Here is a 19892-nt window from a genome sequence, read left to right on the forward strand (position 1 = left end):
CCCCGCTCGCCACAACTAGAGAAAGCCCGCGTGCAGCAATGAAGACCCAACTCAGCCAAAAATAAATAAATTAAGTAAATTTAAAAAAATACAAAACCTCTTGAGGCAATTCTTACAATTAGGCACGTTGGAAAGAGATAGAAAGTTGTTTTGCACTTTAAAAATTGTTCAAAAAAGGTTACCCTGTTAATAGGCGGTTTTCGTTCAGCAGAAGCCTGTAGGATTATGTAAGTGTTCATGAACTATTAAGAACAAATTGTCCTTTACAGTAGAATTATTACTGCACAATTCCATTAAAGGTTGTTCATTGAAAACCTCGCATGAACTCACAAATGAATCTTGTTGCCATTCACAAATGAAGAATATGGACAAAGTAGGAAAAGTATTTGGAATTACTTGGTTTATACATTAAACCAGTCTAGATAATTTCTTCTCTACTGTTTCAGAAATTATACCATAAAGGATACTTCTTTTAAAATAACGGGAAATTGTATCACAGGAAGGCCACATCCTTATTTTTTAAAAAAAGAAAGAAAGAAACTAAACTAAATACCTTGGCTTAATGACAATCTACATTTCAAAGGTTCTCCAGACTAAAAGCTTATTCTTCACTTCAATGACTTCTCCCAAGCCATATTTAGAGTTCATCTAGGTTATAAACCATATCTCCAGTTATTCATGCTGTTCCAGTTTGGGTAAAACAAGTATCAAAAGTACTGAAGGGCGAGGTAATAGCTTAAGCACTTCTCAGCTTATCCTTTATCTCTAGATGTAGATATTTGGAGAAATACAACCTTTTAATGAGAACTGTAGTGAGGCATCCATTTACATCTCTTAGGATTGGTTGAATAGAGTATGGTCTATTGAGTATACTTTTGATGTCTTTGCCAGTCTCTTTTTTCAAATGTACACATGACACTATCTGAAGAAATACTAGAAACACCTAGTAAACATTTTTCTAATATCTATTGTTAAGCTATATTCAGGTGACCACGTTTTGAGGCTTGGTTTTCTGCTTGGTTATCAGTGATAATCAGGTTACATATAGGGTATTTGTGAGCTGCTGACTTTAATAGGTCAGCCTGTGTAAGTGCGTAAGACCTAGCTTTATGGAGACCAATAATGTGGCCATTTCCTCTGCTTGGACATGAAGGGAGCATTTGTTTTAGAGCTCTATACCATGGTTTCAAAATCTGTTCTTTAGTATATAATGTCTGTTTGGATTCCTGATGATTTTACCCTATGTGATTAGTAATACCTTGTGGGAAATGACTGGTTTCTGTTTTATATAAATAGCCTTTTAAGAGTATCAGGCAGGGGCTTCCCTGGTGGCGCAGTGGTTGAGAATCTGCCTGCCAACGCAGGGGACACGGGTTCGAGCCCTGGTCTGGGAAGATCCCACATGCCGCGGAGCAACTAGGCCCGTGAGCCACAACTACTGAGCCTGCGCGTCTGGAGCCTGTGCTCCGCCACAAGAGAGGCCGCAATAGTGAGAGGCCCGTGCACCGCGATGAAGAGTGGCCCCTGCTTGCCGCAACTGGAGAAAGCCCTCGCACAGAAACAAAGACCCAACACAGCCAAAAATAAAATAAATAAAAGAAAAAGAAAAAAAAAAAAAGAGTATCAGGCATATAGGCCTCTCTCATAACATTTCATCCCTTTGCAGTTTTGTTTCTGGTGTATTATTAGGAAAAATAAAGAGCAATAAAATAATATTGAATGGTTCTCTTCAAGTGGTTAGTCTTGTTCTTTTCTAGTTTTCTGAATGCCCCAGGTTTCTTATACAGTGATTAGTCCATCTCCTTTTCATAAGCTACACAGAAGCTTGAGAATTGCCCTGAATTTTGCATAGGACAAGTAACAAATATCCATGGCTTCATTCTAGCCAAGTAGACTATAAGTCTTCTTAATTTTTCTGAATCAACGAATTGTGAACATAATGTACTTACACATCTGCATGTTCACACTGTATTTGGCAGAGAGTAGGGCTTTCCTGCAGTAAGCCAGTCTCTCTCTTAATGGTTAAAGCCAGGCAAGTAATTTCACCTAAAAATGTGAATTCTCCAAGAAGAATTCATTCTGTGCTCTGCCAGTTGTATAAGTTTTAAATTTAGCTGGGTAAATTCCAAATGGCACTGAATTTTATTATGAAGGGTAAGTGCAAGAATAAAAAAAAAAACTCACTATAAAGAGGAAAAAAGGTAACTTTACATGGGAGAAATCTAGCTGACTTCACCTTAACCAAGTGATCCAATAATAGGACAAGCTGACATCACGTGCTTTCTGATGTTGGGCACTGAGAAAGCTTCAGCATTCCTTCTGTAAGGACATTCCTGACAAAAATGAACGACATGAAACTGGTCATGAGGAAGAGGACAAACTCAAGTGTATAATGTATCTCAGATACATTCTTTAAAATTGCCAATGTCTTAAATGGCAAAAGGGCAGGAGGATTGCTCTAGATGGAAGGAGACTAAAGAGATAAGGCATATATAAATAAACTACAAGGATATATTGTACAGCACAGGGAATATAGCCAATATTTTATAATAACAAATGGAGTATAATCTATAAAAATTTTGAGCCACTCTGTTGTACACCTGAAACTAATATAATATTGAAAATCCACTATACTTCAATTAAAAAAAGAAAACTGCAGAATATTACTGATGTCACAAAATTCAGAAATTAACATAATTTTACTAACTGCCTAACACCATTCTATATTTTTTTGAGGTTTTTGCTGTTGCATACTCGATCACTTCTACATATGACAATAATTTTATAATATTTTACATAGAAAAAAGTTTTAAAAATTACATTCCTTCCTCCAGCATGGAGAATAAAATTTTGTTCTTTACTAATGATAGTTTAGGAAAAAAATAGTGTCATATATCATTATTTGTAATGCCATGTAGATTTTGGGGCTTGTCAAATTTAGGAAGTCTCTATCAAGTTTCTTTCATTTTATGAATTGTCATATTTATGGGCATTTTGAATTTTCTTTGTGCAGTGTTAAGCTTAAATACTCTGAACTGACATTCCTTAACCAATTTGTTACCAGTGTGAATCTTGTAAAGAATTTTATGTTATCTTCGTTTTGTGTCAAATCAGTAAAAACTTTAAACGTTAAAAAAAAAGAGCAATAATGAGGCAGTGCTTGATTCTTTATTTTTAATATATTTATTTATTTATTTATTTTTGGCTGCATTGGATCTTTGTTGCTGCACGTGGGCTTTCTCTAGTTGCGGCGAGCGGGGCCTACTCTTTGTTGCAGTGCGCAGGCTTCTCATGAGGTGGCTTCTGTTGTTGAGGAGCGCAGGCTTCAGTTGTTGTGGCACGTGGGCTCAGTAGTTGTGGCTCACGGGCTTTAGAGCACAGGCTCAGTAGTTGTGGCGCACAGGCTTAGTTGCTCAGTGGCATGTGGGATCTTCCCAGAGCAGGGCTCGAACCCGTGTCCCCTGCATTGGCAGGCAGATTCTTAACCACTACGCCCCCAGGGATGCCCCATGTTTTGTTTTGTTTTGTTTTAGGACTACCCAGATTACTACCACTGGAAAATTTATTGAGCTGTACCCTCAATGTATTTGTGCACTTTTCTCTATTTGTGTTATTCTTCATTTAAGAAGTTGTTTTAAACTACTCAGGTAATTCTGAAGCATAACCAGGTTGAAGAAGACGTCTTTGACTTCAGTAGCAGGAATAGGATATGGAGTAGAGATTTTGGATTGACTTTCTTAGCTCTGACTTTTTAATATTATGTTCTATATTTAGATATGACTTTAAAAGCTCCTTTCAGTGCCAGATCTGATCACTCTTGTTGTATTCTCAGCTTTTGCCTCCCTTGTTAATATAGGTAACCTATTTTATAGTTTTCCAAAGAAATGTTATTAAGTAGTGGTGACATTTAACTAGTATTTGGCTTATAATGATTACTAAAAGCATATTTTCAATGTGGAATAAATAGTTTTTATAGACTTTATGGATTCCAGGCAACCAACTTAACTTTTTGAGGGGCAGATGATTATAATTCGCTGCTTTTTAAGTGTTAGTTTGGGCCATAGCCCTGACATAGCTTTAAATTATGGTTAATTTGCGATTTCTTACATGTATGACAATAGTTGATGTAAATATTTATAGGAGCCTCTGTCTTTGCTTTGCAGAACATTCATAACTCCATGAATGAAACTGAAAAGTCTAAAATAGGCCAAGGTTACTTAAGCTCACCTTCAGCATTTACTAATAACACATACCTACACAAATAGCTGACGGCTGTGTCTTAGTTTATGGTTCCTGCCTAATGATGGACTTTAGTTTTGCTTGTCTCTGATCTTGCCTGTCTCTGGTCACTGTTCCTCAAATATTGTTATTTCATACAAATGGCTGAGTTTGACACTTTTACCTGTTAGGTAAAATGAACCATAGCTAGAGGAAAACAGTGGTTTCTAGTTTATGCTCAGCTTGAGCAACTAGGGCAGCTTTTCTTTTTTTTCCTTTTTATTTATTTATTTATTTATTTGGGCTGCTCCAGGTCTTAGTTGTGGCACATGGGATCTTTGCTGTGGCATGCGGGCTCTTAGTTGCGGCATGTGAACTCTTAGTTGCAGCATGCATGCAGGATCTAGTTCCCCTACCGGGGATCAAACCTGGGTCTCCTGCATTGGGAGCATGGAGTCTTACCCACTGGACCACCAGGGAAGTCCCTAGAGCAACTTTTCTTGAAATTAGGAGGAAAATATGAATGTAAGGATGAGAAAATACTAAATCTTGCCTTTTAAATTTCAGAGGTTTTAGTCATCTTAAGTTAACCATAGTTAAGTCTGATTTACGTTTAGTTTCAGAATGCAGCACTTTATTTGTCTCTGGATAAGTCAAGAGCATTTTAAATGATATCCAAAAGAAAACCTCTGAAGAATTTTTGCTATAATTTGCCTCAGTTGTCTGTCTCTTTTCCATATTCTTCAAGCAGATAAAACTTAAAAGTAGCTAGAACCAACCTTTTTCTTTTTTTAAGAAATAACTGACATCTAACATTGTATTAGTTTTAGGTGTACAACATAATGATTTGATATTTGTATACATTGTGAAATGATCACCACAATAAGTCTAGTTAATATCCAGAATCATACATAGTTACCAAAAAAATGCTTTTGTGTGTGGTGAGAATAGAACCATCTGTTTTCATGCTGCCCCTTAGTAGTACATGTAGCTAATCTGTTGAATTCATAGTAACTTCTCTGTTATACTTTTTTGATTTAAAGATATTTTCCTGTTCAGAGATGTTTGTTAACTCCTGGTGCTCACAGGAAGATACCTTAGCCAGACATTCAGGCTTTTCAGTTTTAATTCCCATCATCTCCTATGGTTTAGAATATACAAGAATTACTTCCTAAATATACTTCTTTCTTCTCTGCATGTAGTTCACACTATTTTCACCATTCTCAACTGTCTTCCTGTAGTATGACTGACTCCATGTGTTAAAGGAATACTGACCAAACCAATCATCAGTTCCTTTATGCTTTTTCTTTTTTCTTTATACAAATGGTATCATACTGTAGATAGATACTGTTCTGAAACTTCTTATACTTTACACGTCTCAGGCAGGCTTCTTGATCAGTCTATGGCTGAGTTATATTTTCTAAAAGCTGTATAATAATTCATTTTATATTTGTAACAGTTTAATAAGATTTTTAGTTTTCTGGGTTTTTGTGTGTGTGTTGTATTTTTTTTGTTTTTTGCTATTATATAAACAATGCTAAAGTAAATTTCTATGCACTGATACCTTTCTGCATATGTGGAAATATTTGTAGGGTTAATTCCTGGTGGAATTGTTGGCTCAAAAGATAAATGCATTGGGACTTCCCTGGTGGCGCAGTGGTTGAGAATCTGCCTGCCAATGCAGGGGACACGGGTTCGAGCCCTGGTTTGGGAAGATCCCACATGCTGTGGAGCAGCTAAGCCTGTGTGCCACAACTACTGAGCCTGCGTAGCACAACTACTGAAACCTGCGCGCCTAGAGCCCGTGCTCCGCAACAAGAGAAGCCACTGCAATGAGAAGCCCACACACCACAACAAAGAGTAGCCCCTGCTCAACGCAACTAGAGAAAGCCCGCGTGCAGCAACAAAGACCCAACGCAGCCAAAAATAAATAAATTAATTAATTAATTGAAAAAAATTTTAATTAAGCTAAGAAAAAAAAGATAAATGCATTTAAAAGAGTGATAGATATCACCAAAACACCCTCCTTAAAGGTTGTACCAGTTTTCACTATTATCAGCAAGTTTTTTAGATGCCTATCTATCTTCACCATCATTGGGTATTAAAATTTAATACCTGCCTGTCTGACAAATGAAAATGGGATCTTACTGTTTTGACTGGCATTTCTTGTGTGAGTGAAGTTGAACATTATTGACATAGTTTTTGTGTGTTCTGCCTGTTCTGTTTGTCAGGTTATTCATCTTTCATTAGTTTTTAAGTTCTTTACATTTTACTGAAATTATTTCTTTGTTTTTTATTGTATATATTTGTCTACAGTTTTTTGTGGTCTTTCAACTTTTTGTTTATGGTGTATGATATTTTTAACCATGTAAATTTAACTTTTTATATGCTTATCTTGTAACCTAACATATTATAGGCTTCATAAGGGCTGGGACTGCATCTTACTCATTGTTATATTCCTCATCTTATCTAGCACTATGCCCTTTTATAGATGCTCTTAAACTGTAGTAATAGTTGCATCCTCCCAAAACTGTAGGGGAAACAAATTATCCTTACTCTTTTCTCTTTAGAAAACCAAAATAGAATATTTTATAAGGGTTAAATAAGTTGAAAGTGACCAATCATGAGAGTTTGTAATCAACAGGGATAGTCCAGTGGCTTAAACAAAAAACCTCAGCATCTTTCATTTGTATTTTGATCAAGTTAAATTGCAAGTCCTTGTGATGATCGGGGAGAAGTTAACAGGCACACTTACCACTCTAAAAATAATGGGCAAATAATACTAAGAATTACTTGATGTGACTTTATCAAAACTCTAAACAAACACACGAAAGGATGCTCAACATCACTAATCATTAGAGAAATGCAAATCAAAACTACAATGAGGTATCACTCACACCGGTCAGAATGGCCATCATCAAAAAATCTACAAACCACATGCCGCGGAGCGACTGGGCCCGTGAGCCACAATTGCTGAGCCTGTGCGTCTGGAGCCTGTGCTCCGCAACAGGAGAGGCCATGGTAGTGAGAGGCCCGCGCACCGCGATGAAGAGTGGCCCCCGCTTGCCGCAACTGGGGAAAGCCCTCGCACAGAAACGAAGACCCAACACAGCCAAAAATAAATAAATAAATAAACAAAGTAAACAATGCGTTTAAAAAAAAAATCTACAAACAATAAATGCTGGAGAGGGTGTGGAGAAAAGGGAACCCTCTTGCACTCTTGGTGGGAATGTAAATTGATACAGCCACTACGGAGAACAGTATGGAGGTTCCTCAAAAAACTAAAAATAGAACTACCATATGACCCAGCAATCCCACTACTGGGCGTATACCCTGACAAAACCATAATTCAAAAAGAGTCATGTACCACAATGTTCATTGCAGCTCTGTTTACAATAGCCAGGACATGGGAAGCAACCTAAGTGTCCATCGACAGATGAATGGATAAAGAAGATGTGGCACATATGTACAATGGAATATTACTCAGCCATAAAAAAAACGAAATTGAGTTTTTTGTAGTGAGGTGGATGGACCTAGAGACTGACATAGAGAGTGGAGTAAGTCAGAAAGAGAAAAACAAATACCATATGCTAACACATATATATGGAATCTTAAAAAAAAAAAAAAAGGTTCTGAAGAACCTAGTGGCAGGACAGGAATAAAGACGCAGACATAGAGAATGGACTTGAGGACACGGGGAAGGGGAAGGGTAAGCTGGGACCAAGTGAGAGAGTGGCATTGACATATATACACTACCAAATGTAAATTAGATAGTGGGAAGCAGCCGCATAGCACAAGGAGATCAGCTTGGTGCTTTGTGACCACCTAGAGGGGTGGGATAGGGAGGGTGGGAGGGAGACACAAGAGGGAGGGGATATGGGGATGTATGTATATGTATAGCTGATTCACTTTGTTATACAGCAGAAACTAACACACCGTTGTAAAGCAATTATACTCCAATAAAGATGTTAAAAAAAACACAAAAAACTCTAAAGCAGTCCTCATATAAAGAGAAATTATAACCAGCTGAGAAAACAATGAAATTTTCTTAAGCTAACCATGATCCTTTTTTAATATATAATCTATCAAACTCTTAGCTAATCATAGAAAGGAATGGACTTTTTCTCCCTCCCACTACCCGTCTATTAAAGTGAATCAGATATAATCATGCTTGTGTCAAAAGTTCAAAAGGGAAAATGGAGGTAAAATGAGCTGAATTGGCATTCTTCCCTCAACATTGTACCTGTAAGCTTGATATGTTGTTTCAGAGATTAACTTTATAGACTTCCGTACCCATAAGTATGAAAATTCTTAGGGAACTCTATTCACAAGCTTGATCTTAACATATTGAATAAAGAGAGCAGCTAATCCCTTTTGTAAAGTAATTTGAGAGGAGGGAATTCAAAATGTAAAGTCTCACCTGCAGAAAACACTCAATTCTGTAAAGGCCTTTCTATCTTTAGACACTTACAAAGACTTAATATTTTAATGCGGAAGGGTGAACTTGGTTAAAAAGCCAATGGGTGAAATTAGAGAGAAATAATCCAGTGCTTTCTTTCTGGGAATTATCATCCTGCTCTCCAGGGGACCTAATTTTATTCCCTGTGGGGAGTGAGAATACCCCTCTGTACAGCAAGCCAGCATCTCTAAATATAAGCTTGACTTTTAGTATAATAAGAGTCTTGTTAGGTGCAATTTTGCTCTTAGTCATTAATACAATGAACAAATGTTGTGGTTACCTGGGAAAGAAAATTCAAGTGCTTTTAAACCTCTTGTGAGATTTGGTTTCATGCTTGAATCCTATACAGTGTTATGCCCAATAGCATCTGTAGAAGATTCCAAGCTATAAGGTATACTACATAGAGAAGTTAATACACGTTGGAAAAAATTGAAACCACTGCAAAATGGGTTTATGGTCCTGAATAAAAAGCTTTACTTCTGCTGAATGACACTTACTAGTGGCATTAAGTTTAACAAATGATTGGAATTTTCTTAGGGGTGAATTTTACATGATGATGATGTCCCTGTAAGAAGCCAGTCTTTCCTTCGGGTGACACTTTTTCTTTTCAGCTTTAAAACAGTTTGTCATTCTACAAGTGTAAAGACTGAATAAAGGACAAAATATAATCTGAGAGTATATAGTATTAAATAGCATTTTCAGTATGGTATGGCATTAATTGTGTTAGGTCATTTCTGTCCCTACCAACTTTGTGATATTATGTGCATTTTAAAATCTATTCTTGATTATAAAATTGTAGTGGTATACAGCTTCTGCTAATAGCCCTCAATCGTAAACCATTTTAAATTGTATTTGGTAGTATATTTTCTCTTTAGGATCAGTAAAAGATAATAGAAATCTTTCTTATTACTTTAAGTTTAGAATTTGACAGAAGTAGTCATTGCGTTCTTTCTTGTAAAAATAGTCTTCCATTCCGATGTAACCTCAAGGTACTGGGCATTATGTTTTCAGTTCCTAAACTTGCCCTCAGCCTGTAAGCTCTGGATAGATGGACCTTATGTGTATGACTCCTAATTTCCTATTGGTGGTAAGAGTGCATTGCACTCTTTCCCTGCTGTTTTCTCGCATTTTTAAGAAGACTATTAAGAATAATTCTGCATTCTTTTCTTTCACTATGAAACATCTAATTTAGTCATAATAACAAAATATTTTGTATTTCATTTCAAAGTAGTTAAGGTCTGTTTCCCCTATGAGCATTGTATACTAAACTGTATAGCAATCAGAGCTAGCTTCATCTCACTCCTGACATTTTTACAGCTTACTGAAATAGAAAAACTGACCTATATTTATGTAACTGACCTCAGGCAGAATGACATCCAAAAGCATATGTACAAATGTGCATTTTTAAACGTTGTATTCTGGGCTTCCCTGGTGGCGCAGTGGTTGAGAATCTGCCTGCCAAGGCAGGGGACATGGGTTCGAGCCCTGGTCTGGGAAGCTCCCACATGCCGCGGAGCAACTAGGCCCGTGAGCCACAACTACTGAGCCTGCGCGTCTGGAGCCTGTGTTCCGCAACGAGAGGCCGCGATAGTGAGAGGCCCTCGCACCGCGATGAAGAGTAGCGCCTGCTTGCCGCAACTAGAGAAAGCCCTCACACAGAAACGAAGACCCAACACAGCCAAAAATAAATATAAAAAATAAATAAATAAATAAAAGTTGTATTCTAGTATAAATAAAATACTTTTTTAACAGCCATGTAAAAAATGTACTTTTTTACATTTAAAGGTAAAATGTCATCTTAATAACTTTATGATTTTCTTATATTAACATAACTAGGCTTGCCATATTATCAGTTTGACAAACAGGTCCTCCCCCAACCCCCCACTTTTTTTAAGTCCCTGTAACATGCTTCAATTTAGGAGTGATTTTCTGTTTGTTTCAGACAAATCTGCCTATTTTCAAGCTGAAGGAATCTACCGTTAGAAGAAGATACAGTGACTTTGAATGGCTGAGAAGTGAATTAGAAAGAGAGAGCAAGGTAAGAATTATTTGTGATGTGACTTTAAAACAAAACATTCCAAATTTTAATGTTTAAGACTTCTCAGGAGAATTATCTTGAAGAGTAAAAGCAAACTTTTTTTTTTTTTTCAAATAGTTCACTTTCATTTTACTTCATAGGAGATGGGGGAAGTGTGCAGTTTTTCCTTAGAACTCTTCCTTCTCATGTCTACTTCAGTGGCCCAGTTGAGGCCTTTGCTGACTCACACTTAGATAACTCTTCTTAGAACTTTCTTGCTATTGCTTCCTTCCTTTCCGTGATCTTCCTGTCCCACCTTCCTCTCCTCCCCTTGCTAAGTTTCTCTTCTTTAGTACATCTCCTATATCAGTGTATTTCCAATTTTTTTTTTTACTGACTCCATACTTTTTTTTTTATCATCACACATTTACATATAACAGAAGTTTCATAAACCAGTACTTACCTTACTCTGTGTGACAGGTGCTGATATTCCTCAGATTAGCTTTTTAAATGATGGCCATGATCTACTGTCGGGTTGCTACCTGCAGTTTTAGAACACTGTCATATATCCTGATAATAATTGTCTTCTCTTAGAAGAAATTTGGTGGCTTTGGCTGCAAAATAGAGAGAACAAGGTCTCATTCTAACGTCTCTTATTTCAGCCCTACATCAGAATGACATATATGGCATGGAGTCATGAAAAGTACACTCAGAATGACGAAAAGTTATCTTGTGACTAGAGTGTAGTAGGATAAGAAGTGGGTATGGTAGGAGCCCTGAAGTAGGTTAAGGCTAACTCGTTCTCGCTTCTGAAGCGTACTAAGGTAGAAGAGGAAGGAAAACGCCCTTAACCAGAAAAATATGGCTGGATACAAGAACAACATATACAAATCATAGCATTCCATCAAAAATGGAAAAACAGTTTTACTCAAAAGAATATCCAAGTATAAAATACTTACAAGTAAAACTGGAAATATAAGACCCATGTAAAGAAAACTTTAAAACTTCATTGAAAGATCAAAAGAAGACCTTAATAAACAGAAATATTACATTCCTGGTTTGGAATATTCACTTTTGAAGATTCATTTACTCTATAAACATTTGAGAGCTCATTCTGTGTGTTCTGTCAGTTGCAGATAGAGCTGTGAACAAATGAAGGGTCCCTACTTTTATGGTACTTTATTGGGTAAGTTGGGGTAGTGGTGAAGGGAGACCAGAAAAAGATAGTAAGATATATAATATGTCAGATGGTAATATGCTCTAAAAAACAAAATTAAACTAAGGGAAATAGGGAGTGCCAGGAGATCTACTGTCATATAGGATAGTCAAGAGAAGGCCTCTCTTAGAGGTGGCATTTTAGCAGTAGACCTGACAGAAATAAGGCAGTATCTCCTAACTTATTTATAAATTTGTAAAATTCTAATACAAATCTTAGTGGAGTTCGTTATAAACCTGCAGATTCATATAGAGCTTTAGAATCAGAGAAAGCTCAAGAATAGCCAAAAATTATTTTTACCAATAATTTAGCACCTGCAGACATCAGAGCATATGTTAAGACTATAGTAATTAAAACAATGTAGTATTGCTTTAGGGTGGACAAATAGATTAGCAGAATGTCAGAGAATTTAGAAGCTGACCACGTGTTTACTGGAAACTTAGTTCATAACAAAAATAACATTGTCAATTTGTGCAGAAAGGAATTTATATTCAGTAAATGGGGTTGCAACATTTGGCTATTTGGGAATAAAGATTTATAACTCACTGTCTATAAATTACAGATGGTTTGAAGATCTAAGTGTACAAAACAAGTTAGGAAAGTTTTGGGTAACAAAGAAGAAATTTTTTATGACCATAGGGAGAAGTGTCTTTTTTTTCCCCACCTTTATTGAGATAGAATTGACAAATAACATTAAGTTATATAACACAATGATTTGATATATGTATATATTGTGAAATGATTACCATAATAAAATTAGTTAATACATCTATCACTTCACATAGGGGTTTTTGTTTGTTTTGTTTTGTTGTTAGTGGTGGTAACATTCAATATCTGTTTCTCTTAGCAACTTTTTTTTTTTTTTTAATATTTTACTTTTTTTTTTTTTTGTAATTCTTTATTTTATTTATTTTTATTTTTGGCTGTGTTGGGTCTTTGTTTCCGTGCGAGGGCTTTCTCCAGTTGTGGCAAGCGGGGGCCACTCTTCATCGCGGTGCGCGGGTCTCTCATTATCGCGGCCTCTCTTGTTGCGGAGCACAAGCTCCAGACGCGCAGGCTCAGTAGTTGTGGCTCACAGGCCTAGTTGCTCCGCGGCATGTGGGATCTTCCCAGACCAGGGCTCGAACCCATGTCCCCTGCCTTGGCAGGCAGATTCTCAACCACTGCGCCACTAGGGAAGCCCTCTCTTAGCAACTTTTAAGAGTACAATACAATCCTGTTAACCATAGTTACCATGCTATACATTAGCTCCCCAGAACCTACTCATCTTTTAACTGAAAGGTTGTACCATTTGACCAATATCTCCCCATTTCCCCCACCCTCAGCCCATCTACTACTCTCTGTTTCTGTGAGTTCAGCTCTTTTAGATTCCACATATAAGTGAGATCATACAATGTTTGTCTTTTTCTGTTTGATTATGGGAAGAGTGTCTTGATAGACTTTTGGCTTTGCTTAACATAGCACCTGGCACACTGGAGTGTTTAATACGCATTTCATGAATGTATACATCACTTTTTTTTATGACAGCTTTATTGACATAATTCACATGCCATACAGTTCACCAATTTAAAGTGTACAATTCAGTGGTTCTTACTATATTCACAAAGTTGTGCAACCATTACTATAGTCAGTTTTAGAACATTGTAATCACTCCGTAAGAGAGACCCCATACCCGTTAGTAATCACTACCAATTTCTCCTCACCCAGCCCTAAACAACCACTAATCTTCTTTCTCTATGAATTTGCCTGTTCTGGGCATTTCATATAAATAGAAGCATAGAATATGTAGTCGTTTGTGTCTGGCTTCTTTCACTGGCTTCTTTCACTGAGCGTGTTTTCTAGGTTCATCCTATTGTATTTTTAATCACTACTTCATTTGTTTTTATTTCCCCAAAATATTCTTTTGTATGGATAAACCACATTTTATTTATCCATTTATCATTGGCAGACATTTGGGTCATTCCTGCTTTTTGACTATTGAGAATAATGCTGCTGTGGGACTTCCCTGGTGGTCCAGTGGTTAAGACTCTATGCTCCCAATGCAGGGGGCCCGGGTCAGGGAACTAGGTCCCGCAAACCGCAACTAAGACCCACGCAGTCAAATAAATAAATAAATAAATATTTTAAAAATAATAATAATGCTGCTGTGAACATTCATGTACAGGTTTTTGTATGGACATACGTGTTTGTATCTCTTGGGTATATACCTAAGAATGGATTTACAGCCATATGATAACTCTGTTTAACCTTTTGAGGAACTTCCAGACTTTTTTTCCAGAACAGGTATACCATTTTTACATTTCCACCAACAATGTATAAAGGTTCCATGTTTTTCCACATCCTCACCAACATTTAATATTATCTGATTTCTTTATTATAGCTTTCTTAGCGTGTGTGAAGTGGTATCTCGTGGTTTTCATTTTCCTGATGGCTAATGATGTTGATAATCTTTTCATGTACTTATCAGCCATTTATATATCTTCTGTGGAGAAATTTTTTTTCAGCTCCTTTGCCCATTTAATTGAGTTTCTTTTATTATTGAGTTGTATATAGAATATACTAAAAAAAAAAAAAAAAAAAACTCTTACAAGTCCCTTATCAGATTTACAGTTTGCAAAAATCTTCTCCCATTCTGTGGATTGTTTTCACTTGATGTTGTCCTTTGACGCACAGTACTTCACTTTTAACATTAGACCAGATAATTATTTGGGGCATTTAACCTGTGTGAAAGTTGTACTTAACATTAGTATTGCTAAGAACAATTAATCAAGTTGTTTTATTTATATATTAGTACTTTTAATTAAGATCTGTTATACTAGACTATAAAGTAGATGACATTTATTGTATTTACTGGTCATTATGGTTAAATCTTTTAGCTTTTTTTATTTCAGTATGCTTTCACTATATTATGCTGGCCAGATATCCTTCTGTCCACTTCTTGCCCCACATACACACACGTATCATCAGACTCATTACTTTTAAATTGGTGTAAGAATTCTAAGTAGATCTTTTCAGACTGCTTAAGCAAAAATAATTTGATGTTGAAGATCTTTGGGATCTTAGCTGGACAAACCACTCATGATTTTTGTAGGTGATTAATCCTGTTGCCTACAACCTCACCATCCATTTCAATGAGTATTTTGAGTATTAGTAAGAACGTATTTCTACGGATGATAATACATAGTAATCTTTAATCTTAAATTTCATGCTAAATTCTACCCTGAATTAATGGTGGTCATTTCTGTAACACACTGGTTCTATATTCCTTTTTTTATAATAGCTTTATACATACAGATGTTTTTCCCTGCCCATCATATAAACTATTCTACTGGAGCTCAGCTAGTGGTCATGATCCCTGTTTTTTAATTGTAAGTTCCCTGCAGGTTTTAACTCTTCAACTTGACAAATGTTAATATAGGGGAGAGATTTAAGAATGTTAAAGCAAACTGACGAAGACAAATCTTTAGATGTCTTAATCATTGGGTATCTGGGGAGAGTAGATCTAGGAAGGAATTACAAGGTTTATGTTGGGCATTGGTTTTGTGTTTCTTTTTTGCTCTTTGTTTTTTGCTGATCTGTAAGAAGTTGTATGATCTTTCCCTTTTTTACCTTGTTGAATTATTGTTTTAGGATAGAAACTCTGCATCAAGGGTTTTAGGTTTTACCTCTTAGAATATGTATAATTTTATTACTGGTGTTTACTATTTATATTTCTCCTTGTTTAACTTGTTTGCCCACACCTTTTCTCTGTTTTAACATAAGGATTCACCTAAGTGGTTAGTCATTTAACAGATATTTGAGCTTCTGTTGTATGCCCAGCTTTTCTTAAAATAACCATAAAAAGCCTGAGACGAGGGTCCTTGATTTGAAAGCATTAAGAGGATAGACTGGTGGTTCTCCACCAGGGGCAGTTTTGTTCCCCAGGAGACATTTGACAGTGTCTCGAGACCATTGTTATTGTCACAACTGTGGGGTGCCTACTGGCGGTGTCTAGTGGGTAGAGGCCTGGGATGCTGTTAAACAGGTATTCTACGGTGTACAAGAAACCCCTCCCCCCAGTACATTATCTAGTTCAAAATGTTAATAGTGCCATGGTTGAGAAATCCTGAGATAGAGAACCCAACTAACCTGTGAAATAAATAGCTAGGTGCTATTTAATTCAAACAAATATTTGAGCTCCAGATAATTCCCAGAAGAGGGAGATCAGTCATAAGTTGTCCCTAGAGGAAAGTTAGGCTTTGACAGGGAAAATTTGGGATGTTCCTCTAGTGTGGGAAGGAAGAAATGACAGGTCTTTGGGGAAAGATAGGATAATGGGTTTGGGAGAAAGTTGACGTGCTTCTTAGCCTAGGAAATGGAAGAGTGGCAACAAGTAGAGTTGATTATTTTGTCATCACCTCAAACACAGGTAGGAAAGAGTATATGCAGATGGTATGAGGTGGAAGAAATTTACCACAGAATTCTTACCTGCCCATGCCAGAAAGAACATTGTTAGTATTTTACTTCTTCATTTAATCGAGAGTTGAGTTTGATCTCTTCAGTTACCATTGTAATAAAGCATTGTCTTCCCCAAGTGACATCAAAACTGAGGGGCATGGTAGCCTTTATTTCAGTATTGATTATTCTCTTTGTATACTTGTGCTTTGATAAGTCCAGGAAAAATGAAAATTAAGCTGTGGGCCCTGCCATTGAGGAGCTTTGGTTTGATGGACTATTCTGGCATTTTGGTTATCTTGCCTCCAAAACATTGAATCATTTTTCAGTGTATTTTTATTGATTCCCTTTTACTGTATATTTAAACTAGTTTAACAGTGGGATGGTTCTCATAGTGAAGATATCCTTTGTCTTCATGTTATGCTCTATAAATTTTCCCAACTCAGCCAGCATGTTCAAGAACTTTCTTTCCTTATCTTGTTTTAGGTTGTAGTTCCCCCACTCCCTGGGAAAGCATTTTTGCGTCAGCTTCCTTTTAGAGGAGATGATGGAATATTTGATGACAATTTTATTGAAGAAAGGAAGCAAGGGCTGGAGCAGTTTATAAACAAGTAAGTGCTTTCTGTTCCTCAAGGTCTAAGAGTAAATAGTGTTCTGAGATGTCTTTAGGTGACTGCTGTTTATTAATTTAGATATCAGACTAAACTGGTGCTTTTTCTTTTTGGTCATTTCCTAACTTTTTGTATCATTTAAACAAAGTGAAAATATATAACAAGTTGAATATCATGATAAATATTAACACACTTGAGTGAGTGATACGAGTATCTTTGTGTTGACCTAAGTTTTGTATTTGTTTTTCTTGGTTAATTTATGCAAATTACATTTAAAATTACAGCATTTAAAAAATAGTTTTACTTATGATTCTTTCTGATTTAAGGTATGTTCTATCATGAACAGTAAAACTTACAATACACTTGCAATCATTTTGTTTGATTGCAGATGGAAGTATCATCAGCATGTCTTGTGTAAAGGTGCACATTTAAAATTTTTGTGGCAAAATATATTCTTTTGAAAATGTAAGGAGACTGTATCATTTATCTTTTACTTTAGAAACTTAATAAACTCAAACTCTAGCTTTTAATTTTATTCCTATTTGCAATATAGCCTCTTTTTTTTTTGGCTGCACTGTGCAGGATCTTAGTTCCCCGACCAGGGATTGAACCTGGGCCCTCAGCAGTGAAAGTGCAGAGTCCTAATCACTGGACTGCCAGGAATTCTCTAAATATAGCCATTATTTAAAAGCCAAAATGATAGGAAGAGTTATGCCTGGAAAGGGCTCACTATAATTGTGCATTTGGCCTTAAGTTTGACCAAATAAAGTCAAATCCTAGAGAATATGGTTGTGTGAGCTTATTTATTAGCAATACTTTAATTTTTATCTAGTAATTTGAAGATCTGTGAGTGGTAAACAGAGGGAAAGTTATACAAAGCCCTTAACTTTTAGTTATCTGAGAGCACACAACCTTCATTGTCTTCTTATGAACATACTTTCTTTTTGGAGAAGTCAGTGCTAGCTTGGATGTTTTTAAATTCTGAAATAAAGTCTGGTTGCCCAGTCTGATCTTGTGTTTAGTCTGATGGAAACCTTTAAAAGCAAGCAAAAAACAAAACCAAAAAAACCTGAACATTTGTGCCTATTTCTTAGTATTTTGGGGCTTTTATTGAACTTCAGTGTATTTCTAACTATAATCCTATATCTTTTCCTTCTTTAAAATGGATTCTTAGAATCAATGACATTGTTTCACTTTAAACACTAAAATTCATTTAGGTTTCTTACGAATATACCAACTAATATGTAAAGAAGTTAATTGGGTACATACGCCAGAGGCAGTGCAAAACTAGTGATTAAATGTTTTCTAAATTAGCCTCATGAACTGAAGGAAAGAAAATATACTGTTAGTTGATAGACCATAGCTTTATGGGCAGTCCAGAATAACACTTACTATTACTAAATTGTTCATGCTTCCTAACCTTAAAATGTGTATGTTTGGTCCCCCTCCCCCACTTTTATAAAATACTGTACTGAATTTGTATCTTTTATTCCTAGGGTCGCTGGTCATCCTCTGGCACAGAATGAACGTTGTCTTCATATGTTTTTACAGGATGAAATTATAGATAAAAGCTATACTCCATCTAAAATAAGACATGCCTGAAATTTGGCAAGAAGGGGCAAGAAAAACTTTCCGTGACTATTAATGATTCATATGCACCAGTGAAGAAGTTCTAACTAACTTTAGCATGCTGCACAAAAACTGGTATAATATGCCTTCAGTATACTAACACTCATAATGCTCAGTTTTGTTCTGTTTTGTTTTGGCAGTTTACAAGAAGTTAATTTGCTTTCGTGAAAAAAATCCCTCATTCCAGCCTTTCTATATAAATAGTTCTTTCTTGCTGTTTTAATGTGGTACACGCTCTAGCTTCACAAACCTGTTACTCTAGGATAACTTGCAGTGTCCTAACTAAAGTTACTCATTTGGTCTTACCTGCAGTTTTTGTGTCATGTTTGCTTCTTGAATCTGATTAATAGAATTTTTCTCTTATCCCCTTTTTAATATGTGGTGTCACTTGACCTAATTTATGTGTGGAAACACTACACATTGGTTTCCAGTACCCTACACGTAAGATATACACACTTGTGTGCAGAAAGTATCTCCCTTCAGGCTTGTAATCCCCTTCACATGGAAGATCAATGAGGGAAATCTTTATATTCTGTATAAAAACAAAATCAAATTTATATACTAAAATCATTTGTCTAAAAATTTAAGTTGTTTTCAAATAAAAATAAAAATGCATTTCTGATATGCACTGATAGTGTTGCTTCTGGCTTTTCTTTTCTCCCTTCAGAAGACTTTCCTACTTAACTCACTTGTTGAGAGGGATTATTTACTAATTATATACTTCTCATTCCTGTAACTCCATTCCTCTTTAAGCAGTGGTGATATCAAATATGCTACTACCCTTTGAATGGGGCTATTTTCTTTTACACAACAACAAAAGTGATGTACTAGGAAAAGCATTCCTTAAAGCTTACTGAGTTGTTATGAAGCACTTTGTGTATTTGGAAAATGCTCTATAATCCCAAGTTATTCTTTTCAAAAGGCCTTTTAAGATAAGTCAATAGCGTGCCCCCTATTTTTCAGAAGAATTTTTTCCCTAGCTCATCTGAGTGACTTGTTTAAACAAACTTAGCAAGGGTGTAATAACCGTTTTCTTAGTCAGCAGATTCATGCTTTCTCTTTAGTTTGGTTTAGGATAGGGGCACGCTTTCTCCTCTTTAACCAAGGGAGAAGGGCAGTGTTCTAGCTGACTTGTATTATTGATAAGAAACCAGCAAATGCATGACTCCCTGCTGCCTAACTTGTGTTGCGGCCAGACCTTTACAGCCAGGATGTGGTCTCCAATTTGAATCTGCACAACATCTGGTGGTTTGGGGACCCGTTGTGACCTAGAGTTAAACTCCAAGGTAAGGAAAGTTTGCCCTTGCA

The 19892-nt window shown here is 36.2% G+C and overlaps 1 protein-coding gene across 2 annotated transcripts in view; it reads left to right on the forward strand.

The window, feature by feature from the left end:
• SNX3 (sorting nexin 3) overlaps positions 1–19216 on the forward strand; it is a 44048-nt gene extending 24832 nt beyond the window's left edge. Inside the window, exons 2-4 of one of the 2 annotated variants that reach the window (XM_082404912.1) lie at positions 10620–10715; positions 16831–16955; positions 18452–19216. In XM_082404912.1, the coding sequence (XP_082261038.1) occupies positions 10620–10715; positions 16831–16955; positions 18452–18557 (327 nt within the window). In that variant the 3' untranslated portion in view covers positions 18558–19216. The remainder of the gene's footprint in view (positions 1–10619; positions 10716–16830; positions 16956–18451) is intronic. The other variant, XM_082404913.1, reaches the window with a different exon arrangement.
• Positions 19217–19892: the final 676 nt, after the last annotated feature.

This window comes from Balaenoptera borealis (genome assembly GCF_965194805.1).
Source record: "Balaenoptera borealis genome assembly, chromosome: 9".
Taxonomy (NCBI): Eukaryota; Metazoa; Chordata; class Mammalia; order Artiodactyla; family Balaenopteridae; genus Balaenoptera; species Balaenoptera borealis.